Source organism: Macrobrachium rosenbergii, chromosome 21, assembly GCF_040412425.1.
Source record: "Macrobrachium rosenbergii isolate ZJJX-2024 chromosome 21, ASM4041242v1, whole genome shotgun sequence".
Classification (NCBI taxonomy): domain Eukaryota; kingdom Metazoa; phylum Arthropoda; class Malacostraca; order Decapoda; family Palaemonidae; genus Macrobrachium; species Macrobrachium rosenbergii.
In genome coordinates this window covers 17,699,193-17,714,941 of record NC_089761.1, presented here as the reverse complement: position 1 = coordinate 17,714,941, position 15,749 = coordinate 17,699,193, and the positions used below count along the sequence as shown (strand labels likewise).

Here is a 15,749-nt window from a genome sequence, read left to right as displayed (position 1 = left end):
CAGTGATATAACCTATTATAAAGAATGCTTTCGGGGATGAAGTGGAAAAGGTAAGACTTTGGTAACTAAATTGTTAAATTCTGCCCTGCCTTCCTAATGCTTTGATAGAAGCCTATCGAAGAGGTATCAAGATACCTTGACAATAAAACAGGTTTTGACGTAGCAAAAACCTATTTTTGGTAGCCACTGTGAGTCCTCACAGGAATGAAGGATCTTTAACTGGTGGCCTACCTATATGATTGGCTAATCTGGGGAGCCACCAATGAAGAGTACTGACAAAACCTGAAAGTGGTAGTCTACAGACTCCAGTCAAAAGGTTTCTTAATCAGAACAAGTCCCACCTTACATCCAGCAGACTTTTTCTGAGGCTGGGACTTTGTTGGGCTACTCTTCATGGCCAGCTGTCTCTTCCCAACAGCACTCAAACCAGAATAAGGAAGGACTTGAGAGGATTCCTTGCACAGCCCAACTTTTCCAGACAACAATTGGAACTAAGTCTGGGCCTGTTACAGTTTGGGTCCATGGTATATCAAATCCTGAAATTGTAACTGTAGGATTTAAAGAGTCTGGCTCTCACATGCCAGGAAAAGGCTTTGTGATTGCCTTCATCTGAGATTGGAAAGATATTCTGTCCATGGACCTGGAAGAAGTCTCTGGCAAACAGGCTGACCTGACTCCACCGTTCATACGAGAGATAATACATACAGATGCCTCCTTGACTGGTTGAGGAGGCCAATGGGAGGATTGTCAGTTAGGGGGAGGATGGTCATCTGCTCTGAGGGAGTGTCACACCACTTCCTAGGACTGCTGGCTATCTCTCCATTCCAGAAAACTGAAACCTCCAAAAGGGACCCACATTTTGTTGGTCCTAGACAATGTGACTCCAATGTCTTTTATCAAGAGGTTAGCCTCATGCTGATGAGCTCCCCTCAAGTCAGCATAATTGCTGACATGCTTCCACAGTCCAAAGTGGACCAGTTTGCCACAGGTGAGAACCATCAAGAGAATACAGTAGAATATTGAATTTAGGCTGAAAGGCCAAGCACTGGGACCTATGAGGTCATTCAATGCTGAAATAGAAATTGACAGTGAAAAGGTTTGAAAGGTGCAACAATAGGAAAACCTTGCAGTTGCACTATGAATCAATTGTTAGGAGAGGGTGGAAAGTAAGATGAAAGAAAGAATATGAATGGAGGTACAGTAAAAGGAATGAAAGGGGTTGAAGTTAGGGGTCGAAGGGATGCTGTAAAGAACCTTAGGTAATGACTACAGTGCACCCCATTCGGTGCACTGACGGCACTAACCCCCTACAGGGGAGAACCGTCAACTTCCAGTGTGTCTCTGAATCTGGACAATCAGGCAATAGCAAGAGATGCATTCCTACAAGACTGGAACAAATGGAGGATGATATACCTTTTTCCTTCGTTGTCCCAGATTTCAAAATCTTTGAACACTCTACTAGCTTTCAATGGAACTGCTAGCCTAGTAGCCTTGAATTAGCCAGTCATTGGTTCCTTATTTCTTCAACAACAGGCGAGAGAATAGTTTCCATTGCTATCCGTTGTTCTATCCCATACAGAAAGAGGGGAAGTCGTCTATGCATTTCCTTTCTGAGCCATGACCTTTATGTGGAATTTGAAATCTAGTCTACCATGAAGATTATTTGCCTAACTTTGCTGGGCACCTAGAGCTAAAACTAATGGACTTCATCTATCCAATATACCAGTCCGTATGGAAAATGTGGTTAGATTACCTCCACACTGAGAGCTCAGTTGAAAATTGTTAAAACAGTTTTACATATTATCTTTTGAGGTCAAGCACCTTGCTATTTCAACAATCATGGCATACAAGGCAGCATCGGCAGAACCCTTGCCTTATGGTTTTGGAAGTGATTCTAATATAGAAATTATTAATTCCATTCTCCAGTATTTTACAATGCAAAAGTCAGCTCCCGCAAGGTTTCCCATTGCCTAGGCCTTGAATAAGGTCCTAGACTCCTGTCATCCCCTCGATTCATGAGCCCAATGCAACTACAATTCATATGCTGCAAAAGACAGTCTTTTTGACTGCTTTGGCATCAGGAGCTCGGATTAGCATACTGGGCTGTCTTGGAAAAGGACAACATTTAACCACTCATGCACCGAATTGTCATTTACCGTTGTCTCCTGGCCTATCATTCCAGGCCATGAATGAGGCCCTTTTTAAAGGAAAAATCCGAACTCAGTTTTTCATATAAAATATTATGCCCAGTTCAAGCACTTAAGGTTTACCTAGATGTCAAGGCAAACATCCCAGATGGTCCTATTTTTCCTAAACCTTAACACAAACAAACCACTCTCTCTACATGAACTAATAATTTTAGTGGCACTCATTAAAAAGGCAGACCCTCACTCCTTTCCTAAGTTGCATGACATCCAAAAGGTGAGTACATCATTAACTTTCTTCAGAATGTTTCCTTTGAAGAAGTCTTTGAGTGTACCGAGTGGTTATTAGAGGCAGCATTCCTGAACTGGTGAGAGCACAATAATCCTGCAGCCAGACCCAACATAAGTCATTGTAGAACCATAATGCATAATAAATTTATAGGCTCATGACTCCTGTTCCTCATTGCCAGACCCTAACGGGTATCCAGTATAAAGAAAACAGTTGATAACCTGTGGCTTTACCTTGAATAAAAAACTTCTGAAGCTATTGCCATGAGAGTGGTGGTTGTGCTGAAATAATGCTGGGGAAAGTGCAATAACCCCACAACCAGACCTGACATAATTAGGCAGGTCACCTTTGAGCCATGAAGAATAATGCATAATACAGTATTGGCTCGTGTGTTGTGTTTATTGCCAAACCCTATGGGTATCCAGAATAAAGAAAATGGTTAATAACATGTGACTATACCATGAACCAAAAATTATCTGGGTTGTTGGAATTTATTTATTAGGAGCTAAGCCATATTGTCACCTGTTAATTTCTTTTGTAAGTGCCTTTGAGGACAAACAGCAGTTACACTGACAAAAAACAGGTTTTGATGCAGGGAAAACCTATTTTTGGTCGTTGCTGTGAGTCCTCAAACCCATGCACTTTCCCTGACGAAAAGGCATGGGATTTATCTTGCACAGACCTGGCGTGTAATGAAGACGGCCAAAATATGCTGGCACATCTGAGCGAGTGAGACGTAGTGAGAGCCAAGGCAGTCATTGTAGGACAGGAGATAGAACTCTCCTGTCCTGGGTCCTTTATAATCTATCACTGCGCCAAGAAGCACTACTCTGGCCAAGACCAAATATAAGAGAATTCTTTGTAATTAGTTAGTCTGTCTTATGGAGTACTGGGGGGACCATGAGAGTGTATCTATAGTCAAACAGTTTTTTAATTATTTATTTAAACAAGACATAACATGATTTACTAAAAATAATGCCCTCTTTGGAATGGTATCATTAAATGACAAGGATTATTACACTTGTACATAACATTATTATATATTTGTAGCTCACAACTACAAAGGTTGAAATATGAGCAGTCTGTGAATTAAAAACACCACAATCTCGTGCATTCACTCCATATCCTTCAATTATTAAAGCTTTAAGAAAAATATATTTCTAACAGGAATAAAATTTGAACATTCCCAAACCTATTAAAAAAAAGCAGATATTCAATGGTCCTGTCTATTAAGTATAATGGTGTCAACAATCTTAACAAGGAAATCACTATAAAGCATCAATGTACTGCCCATTTAGTATTAAAATCAAGAAGCACATGTTGGAGAGGCTTATTAAGCTTTTTTTAATACTGTACCAAGAAACTAACATAATAGTATGAGGTCACCTAGAATAGAAGAAAATTATATATGTCTGGAACAACTTGAAAGCTATTGGTTTTACAAATAAAAGAAGTACTGTAATGCCTTTGTTTCTCTTCCTCCCTTTGTGTAAAACATAAACGATAAAAGTTCAAGGAATACACTTCAGTAATCACTGACGAGCTGGAAGACGCAAGGTACATGAAGTAAATCCTGATGGCAACTGGTAGAGCCCTGCCTTATACTTCCACATTTATAAAATTAATAATGTAATCTGGTAATCATGCACACTTTCAGCAATTTCATCATTAACAAACTCATGACCTTTCACTTGAAACATGTCTTAGTAAAATCTACGATTAATACCATACAGTAATCAGAAGCCACAAGATAAAAAGAGTTCTAACTTCCAAAATTCACTTATCATATTTCTGTTCTTGTATATCACCATACCTATCTTATACAGTAATGGCTTCCATTTTTTTTTTATATCTTGTAAGTATTTACTGCATGCATGGTTAAGAAGCATACAAACATCTAACAGCACCATGAATTGAGATTTTAAATACTTGAAAGATTACATTTCTTCATAATTTCAACAAATGATGATGAAATATGTCATAACGATGATTTAAGATTACTTGAAAGTTATACACAATAATCTGACAATGAACATAAAGAGAAGTAAATCTTGTCTCAGTTACATTACTCTTCCTTCGCATTTGAAAATTAAATATCATCACTTATACCACAACCATAACACAATAAGTTTTCACAACTTGGTAAATAAATGGATAAACTAGTTTTTCTGCCTTACAGTACAAACACACAAGGTAGCAATGAGAAAACAGTAAGGGTCCTAATCCCACCTAGAAAAATAAAAAGAAAATTGCAGAAGATGGACATGTAATTGATAAAAGATTATAAGGATGGCTATGTTAGTTACTGAAGAACTTTTAAAAGAAATTTGAGGACTGATAAAATAAAAAATGCACGTAAAACAAACTTGTCTTAAATGCTTTTGTATATAATCCTTTTGTAACTTGAGCTTTAGCATAATCACTTATTAAAGACTATAATTCTGGCAAAATAAAATCTTCCCAAAGTACTGTATGTCAAAAACACTTATCACTTAAAAAATAAGTTTTGATTTTACATCCATAAACTGTAACTGACATATGATTACTTACAGGTAGTCCTTTTTTAAGGACAGGAGAAAATACCCTACTGCACATTAAATTAATACTAAAAATGTTTTCAAAAACAATGTTATTCAATTTCATTAGCCAACTGAATAAAAAATAAACTCAGGTTAGTGTAAAAAGCAATGGAATAACAATTTTTAAAATTCTCAGTAATAAAAAATGACAATGTAGAGGATTTCAATGAACCCTTAATTTCTAAGATTTCCTTTTTAGCTGGCAGATATTTCAAATCTCATCAAATGTTTTGTTATTAACATTATATTGCACTCTATATTCTAGAACAGGATCACAAGTGAGAAACATAAAATCCACCAATTAATTCAACATGTATAAAACATAAAATCCACCAATTAACTCAATACATACAGAACAAATCAGATGAATTACTATCACTGAACATTTGCATCTTGTTCATTATGAACTCAATAGAACAACAAAGAACTGCAATAAACACTTTATAAATAATACAGATAATTAAGACTTAAAAATTCCCAATCACATAAAACAAAATAAACATACAGAAATCTATTACAAACATCCAATTTAAAACTTTACTCTGACTCATAGCAACCACACAGTGTAATGACATATGCTGGGACATTTCCACCATATTTTCCTGACTGGCTGAGCAAAGATGACTGCTCTCAGTAGCCACTCTATTAAGCTTGCAAAAATATGTAAAAATCAGACTAAATCCATATAACCCATGGATGATATTAATCAAGAACTGAAAGATACACAAGCAGTGATAGCCAATTCTAATTTCATAGCTTTAAAATTATTCAGCATTTAATCTAAAGGTTACTCATTATAAATTTTAATGTTTGATGTCACCAAGAAACTGTACCATTTATATTTGATGAAAATAAGAAATCATAAATTTCTGCCAAATAAAACTGTTTAAGATACCACATAACAAAAAATTGTGAAATTATCAATAAAAATTAATGTTAAGACGTGGCTGTCACTGATTAGGGTGAATTTCTAATCAATGACTACTGTACACTGCATATTAAAATGAAAATTGTTTGCCACAAGCACTAATATTAAATAATAGTTGACTTAGAAATATACTCATCTTAAGTCAAAACAATGCACAAAATACTGTACTATACAATAAGTATCACACTTTCTTAAGACTGTCACGTAGGAGGCTTCCATTCAAACAATATGAAAGAAAGAAGCATCTGTGTCCAAAGCCACAAAAAACTCTCAATGATGGTTCCAAAATGATGTTGGAGAGGTTAAGCAGTTGGATCCCTTTTCATCAGCTCAATATCTGCTTGTATCATATCTTTCACAAGAGCCTGAAGATAAAAAAAGTTAAAGGGAGATGTAAAATTTACACTTGACAAACCATCAACATACCTACAGAAGTCCTACTGGGAAGGAAATTTTTTTATATATCATAGAATTACTATGGAGTTATCCATCTTTACAATTTTGGGATGTATCATTATTATTCACAAAACAGTTAACCAGACCACTGAGTTAATATTCATATCAGTTATGGGGTAAGCCTGTAGGATTTGTTCTTGATTAAATATATATGAGCTTATTTCATACACTGCTACTCCTTAAAAATCTAATGACAGAACAAACTGTAAAGGTTGAATATTCTAACAATATTTCTTTCAAAGATTTGTTTCCAGTATCTAGTATACATGTTGGATGAAAGTTGGACAATTACTGTAATATATATGTCATTAAGTGTATATCTTCCGTCATTCAGTTATTTGGTCAAGTGAGTTATTCATCAAAATACCCACAGGTCACATGAATGCAAAAAATTTGTCATTCTTTTTGGAGTACAGAACACCACAAGTCAATAGTTGGTTTAATCCTTGTTATGGTAATATTCATTCCAGTATTCCAAAATTCCTGTCATGTACTAAAGATGATGGGTTTTAAAGATATTAACACTGACAGGAAGGAAAGAAGGAATATAGAATTTAGGCCAACGGCCAAGTGCTGGGACCTATGAGGTAATTCATTTCTGAAAGGGAATTTGAAAGTAAGGTTTGAAAGCTGTAACAGGAGGAAAACCTTGCAGCTGCACTACGAAACAATTGGTGGAGAGGGTGGAGAGTAAGATGGAAGAAAGAGAATGTGAATGGAGGTATAGTAAAAGGAATGAAAGAGGTTGCAGTTAGAGCTAGGGGCTGAAGGGACACTGCAAAGAACCTTAAGTAATGCCTACAGAGCACTGCATGAGTTGCACTGATGGCATTATCCCTCCCCAACAAGGGATAACACTTACAAAAACTAGTATACTTGATCTAGTGATTGGAGATTTAGCTGCTTTATCAGCACTCTCATTTCCTTTAATGCCTACATGTGCAGGGACCTAACATTTATACTGACTTCAAAAAATTTATAGAATGAAAATTTGAAATGAAAATGAAAATTTTTTTTTTTTCAGTAATTTGTATTTTTCCTAGGTATACATACCATCACCTTTTTTATAAGAGTATTCTTCAGCAAGAGCTGGAAATGGTCATTAAACTTGGTAACAAGAAGGTTAACCAGTTAAAGAGGGGCGAGTGAAGAATAACTCTCACCCACCTCCCATCTCCATGCACTTTTTTCCTTCAGTCTCAAGGACACAGCAGAGCAGCTGATGTGGGAACTGCAATAAAAGGTTCTGGTTTGTATACCTATGAGATATACAAATTACTTTTAAAATTTAATATTTCTTCCTAGGGAAATACAAACCATTACCATTTATATATGAAAATCACTTCTTAGTTAGGAAGTCACCTCTGCTGTCTGGCTGGAAGATTGAAAACTTACCCACAAATGCCACAATCCTAGTTGTGACAGTGAGTTGTGGGATACAATGCCTCCTGTAATTGCTGTCTCTGACTAGCATAGGGGTAACAGAGTAGAAGGGCCCTAGGCCCAAGTGAAGATTTACAGCCTCAATCAAGTAAGGGAAGGTTCAAGGAACCATGTAAATCCTGCATAAAGGAATACACATTGAAAGGTAGCTATTTCTGGGTGATACCCACTCATGCATTCTGAACATACCTGTACTACTTCCCCAGTCCCTTATTGAAGGGAAGAGCAAAATGAGACATCTTTGAGGCAGAGCTCTATGACCGGGTGAGTGGAGTATAATTACTTATATCTTGGTCTGATCCAGCAAGTACTTCAGCCTAGAGGCTGCTCTGCTAGAGAGAAGGGAAGGAAGAGGAGCTCAATCATCTTCATTCATAACCCCCCCGACTTAAAATTAGCATGAACTTAGCTGGATGCCTACACAACTTATTGTGCAGTCACCAAAAATCCCAAGGAAAAGGCATCCAGGGACTTGTGGGGAACATCCTTTAGGTAGAAGGTGAAGTGTGTCTGGCACTGTCAGACACCAGCCCTCATTACCTGAAAAACTGATAAGTTCATCTGAAAGGCCAGGGACGGTCCCCCCTTCACTTTGGGGGCTCTCACTCAAGTAAAGCAAAGGACATCCTCACCTAAGGAATCACAAGCTTGTTTGATAACTTCATAAAGCCAAAGAGGGAGTGATCCTTGGCACCTCCTCCTTATGCTTGCCTGAACTCTCCTTCTTTCTTTAGATGTTCAACTGAAAACCTTTACGGACAGAGTCAACAGACTATAACCCAAGAGGGCTCCAAAAGGAAATCAGCCTGAAAGGGCAGACCCATTATAGGAAAAGTAATAATCAATTAAATATGAGGGTATGGAAAATAAAGCAGAAATACCTGAATTCAGAAGATTTCGGCAGAGAGCATGAATTTGCTCCTAGCTTAAATATTCACAGATCAGAAGACTCAACCGTGCCAGGCAAACTGGTCCACATTTCAGATATAACCAAATTAAACTAGAACCAAATAGTATTAAACCTGATACTAGAAAACAACACACTGCTTGCAGCAGCAACCTGCTTAGTGTTAAGAGCAAAATCAGTAAGTCAGGTAAGAAAGAGTGGAGAGGATGTTTGTCACTGTTGTACATTTTACGTAACAAACATAATGAAATTCCTATGCAGTATGTCTATGCCACAAGTCAACATTAAGAGTTGGCAAAATGAACTCAACTGATGACAAAACCACATCCAGGAGTATGCGATCAGAGTCAGCACCTGAACATAACACTGGAGAACAGTACTCCAAACAAGGAAGAAGAAAGAGTTAAAACACCTAGATACACTAGCTTCATTATGAAACATTCTAAAACATTTCCACAAGGTACTAACTTTTTGGGAACAGAGGAAGCAATATTTCATATATGCTTCTCAAAAGTCAATTTCTTATCAAAAGTTATAACAAAAATCTTAAATGTCACTGACAATGAAAACAATACCATATACAGTCAATGCAAATCAGGATGCAAAGACATAAGTGTTCTGGATCAACTAACATACTTTGAGTTTGAGAAGGATTAAGCTTCATGCCCCAAAGCCTATGCCATTCAAGAATACATGCCAAATCTCTATTCAAGGCAAGGAAAAGGAACAACAGCTAGATGAGTAGCATTATCGGTGTATGCATTCAGTTTGTTTTCCAGACCTTATTTACAATATTTTATGAAAAGATCTTCCAATTCCCAACAATCTTAGCTTCAAGATAAATGCATTCACATGGTCAAAGGCTGCACTAAAATCTAAACATACAATGCAACTCTCTGTACCCTCATCATGAGCACTCTGCAAGAAGGTAGTTATGGACAATAGGGCATCACAAGTACCAATGCCTTTAAGAAACCCAAACTGTAATGCTGGTAGCAGGTTATTACCTCCAAGAAACCTACGTAGATGCTTAGAGGGTAGCTCCTCAACAACTTAGATAAATAGTATCTATTTGCACCAGGAGACACCAATCTGTAGAGAATTTTTTTTAATACATTAAGTGACCTCAGGTACCATTGTAGTAGTGTTTTCCTTATAGCTTATCTCCAAGTATATAATTATAGGCCTTTTTGGATATAAATAAAATACTGTTAGAGTTAATTGTTTCTGTTCAAATCCTTTTCAGACATGAACCAAGTGGCACAATGGGTGAAGTGTACATCTATTTTCTGTGACCCATACTTGGATGGGGTGATGCTATTAGTTTTTATGAAACACATAAGCCTTGAATTCATCAGTTTTTCTATCATTTGGCCTTGAATTAATAAATTTTTCCATCATCTGAAAGACAGGTTTTTATTGATATTGGTCTATAGTTTGATGGATTACTGAGATCTTTGCTTGGTTAGGCTACTGAATTCAATAGAATATAGTATTTAGGCCAAAGGCAAGCACTGGAACCTATGAGGTCATTAAGCACTGAAACAGAAATTGACATTAAAAGGTTTGAAAGCTGTACCAGGAGGAAAACCTCGCAGTTGCACTATGAAGCAACTGCTGGGAGAGGGTGGAAAGTAAGATGGAAGAAAGGGGTTGCAGCTGAGGGCCAAAGGCACACTGCAAAGAACCTTCAGTAATGCCTACAGTGCACTGCATGAAATACACTGACAGCACTAACCCCCTATGGGGGGTTAGGCACATCACCATTCTTTTAGAAAGTTTCTTCTTCAAAAGTTGGTTATAAATTTGGAGTGTATAACTTTTGGCTATGGGTCTACATGTTTGATTAAACAAAAGGGTTGTTTTAATTTGGAGATATGTGACCAAATGAGGAAATGGTAAATTCTAATTTTCTGACCGTAAACCATTTAATATAATACAGACCTCTGACAGTTACATAATTTATATTCTGAGACTTTTTTGTGTGTTCATGGAAGTATTTACCAAGATCTCATTCACTGCTATAATCTAGAAGTTTTAAAGTATATATGATATTGCAAGCCGATTGTGAACACTTCAGCCACAATATGTTTAGGCAAGTCTTGGTAGTCTAGGGGTTAATCCGTTTATTTTCCTATTTTTACAAAATTTCTTTAATTGCAGTGTTGTGTGTTGCTTGAGACATGCTGTTTCCATGAAATGATTCTCCCTTTAATGACTTCCTTCTTAAATTTTGCCAATACCCAATCATATATTGGCTTTAATATTTTGATAAGAGGTTGTTAAATTTATATTTCTTATAATTTTGTAAACTATGAAAAGTTAAGATTTTCAAAAGTTTTTATTCTGCTATCAATTATGAGAGTACAAGATTTCAAAATGTTTTTAAAATCTTTTCTTTATCACTTTTACATAAATATGATATTTAATGATAAAATAAAGTTTGTTCATACTTACCTGGCATATATATATAGCTGTATTCTCTGTTGAACGTAGAATTTCAAAACTTACGACACACCGCAGTAGGAGATCAGGTAGTTAGTACCATTCCCGCCATTGGGATGGGGTATCAGAACCCATTCATTTTCTATTCAGATTTTTTCTAGTGCCACTGTCCTGAGGGAGGTGGCGGGCACTATGAATATATATATCTGCAGGTGGGTATGAACAAACTTTATTTTATCATTAAAATATCATTTTGTTCATGAGACTTTACCTGTCAGATATATATATAGCTGAATACCACCATTGGAGGTGAATACAGACAGAATAGATTTTGGAAAACACACTACATGTAGGTGAAAGATACTGGTTCCTTACCTGTTAGCATAGCTGACTTCGTTACTGTCACCCAAGTCCGCTTCTGTGCTAACTAGAGTCTCCAGCAAGGGTGTGACCTGTATAGCTGGTGAGTTCTGCATGATCTGTCAACGGGGCGTGACCACAATGTGACTAGACCATATTGACCATACAATGAGGGCAACGAAGTAAAACCAACCACTCTGACCAAGCCTGCTAAGTTAGATAACGCAACTAAAGCTAACGATTGGGAAGTCTCGCCTGGGGCAGTCACCCAACAACTACAAAAATAACACTATCCAACCATTTTCTAGGATGGGATGAGTGTCATCCTGCCCCAGGAAAGCATTCTGAAACGCATGGTCCCACGAGAAGCAGTTCTCATATGTCGTCTTCACATCTCCCAGGTAGTGTGGCGAACACCCAGAGTTGTTACGCTAAAATGTGCACCCAGAATGTTACTGGAGTGACATATTCTTCTGAAAGCCACTGGTAGCAACCGCCCTCACCTCGGTGTGAGCATTGACTTTCAGAAGTTTAAAATCAGTCTTGACAGCATGAATGGGCTTTAATCGTATCCTCAGAAAGAAAGCCAGAGCGCATTCTTTCACATAGGTAAGTCCAGTCTCTTTTACGGAACACCATAAACTATCTGAGGGACTCGACTTTCCTTCGTCTTGTCTAAGTGACTTTGAGAGCCCTAACAGGGCAAAGGACTCTCTGGCTCTTGAATTAGATTTCCAGCCATACCCTTTGACTTGAAGCTCTTGGGCCAAGGGTTAGACGGTTCTCATTTTTCGCTAAAAAGAGGCTTAAAGAACAAACTCGTTATGTCCTTTGAAAGCCTATGTCTACTAAAGGCTTGCAGTTCACTAACCCTCTTTGCAGTTGCTAGAGCGGTTGAAAAATAGTCTTTCTAGTAATGTTCCTCAATGACGAGAACGAAAGAGGGTTAGAATCAAGGACTGGACATCAGGGAACCGTAACACAACATCCAAATTCAAGAAGGAGTCCTTAGCTCGAGGCACCTTGAGGTTTCAAAGGATTCTGAAAAGATCGTGGAAGGTCTTTGTTGTTAGACAGATCCAAGTTTCTATGCCTAAAAACAGATGATAGCATACTTCTATATCCCTTTGATAGTAGGACTGCAAGTTTAACATCACTCACCAGAAATAAGAGGAAGTCTGCTATCTGGATCCCCAGAGGTCGTGGGTAGAGAAATGCTTCTTTCTACACCATCTCCTAAAGACGGTCCACTTCGACAGGTACAAATTACTGGAAGAGAGTCTTCTACCGCTCTGGCAATAGCACTGTACTGGTCTAGAAAACCTCTCGCTCTGGCCAGCTTCGATAGTCTGAATGCAGTTAGACACAGATGGGGAGGTTTTTGTGTACCCTCTCGAAGTGGGGTTGTCCTGAGTAGATCGACTCTCATGGGCAGAGATCTCGGAAAGTCTACTAGGAGGACATGACCTGGAACCATTCCTCAAGGCCAAAAGCGGGCGGTGCGCGTCATCCCTCGTCCCTTCCGACGACAAGAAACTTCTGATGACTTCTCCGATGATTTTATGCGGGGAAAGGCATACACGTCCATCCCCGACTAATCCCAAAGAAGAAGGTCCACTGAGAGGCCTCCCTGGGTGAGAACAGGGGAGCAGTAAAGAGGAAGTCTCTTCGTCTTGGAAGATTGCGAAGAGATCTACCAAGGGCGTCCCCAAAGCTTCCATAGTCCTGACACACCTCTTGGTGTAAGTCCCATTCGGTCGGGAGCAGTTGTCAGCTGCCGACTTAGAAGATCCGCACGGACGTTCTCTCACGCCTGCAACAAACCTCGTGAGGATCGTAATATTTCGCCTGAGCCCACAGAAGGGATGTCCTTTGCAGGTGAACAGGGACCGCAGTGAGTTCCTCCTGTTTCTTGAGGTATGAAAGGGCTGGTGTTGTCAAAGTTGATCTGGACAACTCGGTTAAATGACTCGTCCTCAAGAAAGAAGGGCCACTGAATCACCCCAATTCTTTTGAGGTTTATGTACCCAGGACACCTGTTCCCTTCCAGGTGCCCACACTTTCCTCCCAGTGTTGCTCCCCACCCGAGATGGACGCTACGGAAAACAACACTAGGTCGGGTTCTGAAGTTTGAGAGAAAGGCCTTCTGCAACTTCGATGGATCGAGCCACCACCGTGATTCTTTACCTTTGGCTAAATACTCAGAGAAACTTCCAGATTCTCCTTTGTCGTGCCAGTTCTCTGCAAGGAAGAATGAAGCGGTCTGAGATGCAGTCTCCCAGGGAAACAAACTTCTCAGTGATGAAATGGTCCCAAGCAGACTCATCCATTCCTCAACGTAGCATGTTTCTTTCCTCAGGAAGGCTGAAACTTTTCTAAACACTGTAGTTGTCTTTCTTGAGACGGAAATGCCGAAAAGTCACTGAATCCATCTGGAATCCCCAGATAAACGATGGACTGAGTTCAAAGGTCAGATGGGACTCGAAATTCACCAGAGTCTAGGGACTCGTCAAGGTCAAAGTGGTGTGAAGATCCTCCAGACACTACCATTGACGAGGCTCAACGGCTTTCACCGTCCAAATAAAGAGAGACTCTTATTCCTCCAAGAGCGGAAGCCATCTCCAACATTCCTCATTAAGATCGTGGAAGACCATAGGAGCTGTGCTGAGCCCGAAGCCAAAGGGCCTGAACTGGAATACCTGTCCCCGCAGGACAAATCTCAGTGTATTTCCTCGATAGAGGATGTATAGGGGCGTGAAAATAGGCGTCCTGGAGATCGAGAGAAACCATCCGTCGCCTGGTCTTAGAGGCTCCCCATGATGACGACTGGGACGTCTCCATTACTTAACTTTTCCTATCAGAAACGTAAATGGTTCAACTTGGTTGACGCCCAGAACTGGTCTCCATCCCTGACTGACTGCTTCTCTACCAGAAACAGCCTGTTGTAAAGCCGGGATTGTAAACTGAGACCTGCTCTCATTCTCTTCTCGAGGCATTTTGCTCGAGCAGGTCTTAAGAGATCTGCTGTTTCTCCTGTTGATAGGATGGCGGATCATAGGGGACTGTATTTCAACGGAGGCAATACGAGGAATGGGATCTTGTATCCCTCGGCGACTTGAGGGACCAGTTGTCCGTCCCTCTCTCTCTCCAGGCTCTTGCAAAAAGAAAGGAGCCTGGCTCACCGTGTCTGAAGGTCCACGGAGCTTTCTTGCCCCCTGGTCTTAGAAGGGCCTCCACCTTCTGAGGGACTCTTCCGAAAGGGCCGATCTCTGAGGAGGGTCCTCCACGAAGGGCTTCTGATCTTGGAAGCCTGCCCAAGGGAAGAAGTGAGGGGGCTGCAGGACGTCTAGGAAGACTGGGCCAGGAGGTCCTGAGTAGCCTCTCTCTTGCAAGGTGGAGGCCATATCCTTGACTAAGGAGTTCCAGGAAAAAGATGGCTGTGCGGAGCGAACAACAATTCTGCCTCTGAGTAGGAGACCCACTTAGCCGTGAGATTTGGGAGTAAATGGCTCTCTTCTTTAAAAGCCCGTGCAAAGTAGGCAGCCAGTTCTTGGAGCCATCTAACCGCCTTGTCCATACAGGATAGGACGCTAAACAACCCTCCCCAGGCTAATGGAGTCAGGCTGCGAGGCCTGCAAGTCCAGGACTCGGGCACCAGTCCAAAAAGTTAAAGACTTCTAAAGACCTGAATAGGCCTTTCAGATGGTGATCAGGTCTCAGATAAAGACCAGGACACCTTCGCTGATGAAAGGAGAGACCTTCTGGGAGCGTCCACAAGGCTGGCAAAACCCTTGAGAAGAGGAAGGAACTTCTCCAACAAACCCTCTCTGTCATCAAATTCCTGCTTTTCCTCAATCTTCAGTGGGCAGGCGAAAGAATCTTACTGCTTTTCCACTCAACCTTGTTGGCCCTCTTAGTGCAGAGGCGAAAGAAGTCTTGCACTGGCCTTCTGGAGTCCATCTGAACCTTGTTAAAGGCTCCTGAGAGACGTTTCATCTTCAAAAACCAGAAGACTTTTGTGATTTAGTGAGGTTAGCTGCAGGGGAGGGCGAGGAGCAGAGGGTTGAAACTTGTCCCCAAACAAGTCCTTCCAGCCTAGTCAAGACTTGGTAGTCTGCAAGCTGAAGAAGAAGAGGACTGATCTCAACTGCAGGATCCGTGCAAGAAAGCTCTCCTTCTTCCACACAGGAGCAACTAA

At 39.8% G+C, this 15,749-nt stretch overlaps 1 protein-coding gene across 1 annotated transcript in view; it reads right to left on the bottom strand.

Annotated features, from left to right (window-relative positions):
- Positions 1–4,271: 4,271 nt before the first annotated feature.
- Gmd (GDP-mannose 4,6 dehydratase) overlaps positions 4,272–15,749 on the bottom strand; it is a 57,493-nt gene continuing 46,015 nt past the window's right edge. Inside the window, 1 exon segment of the mRNA XM_067123107.1 lies at positions 4,272–6,305. Within this exon segment, the coding sequence (XP_066979208.1) occupies positions 6,243–6,305 (63 nt within the window). The 3' untranslated portion in view covers positions 4,272–6,242.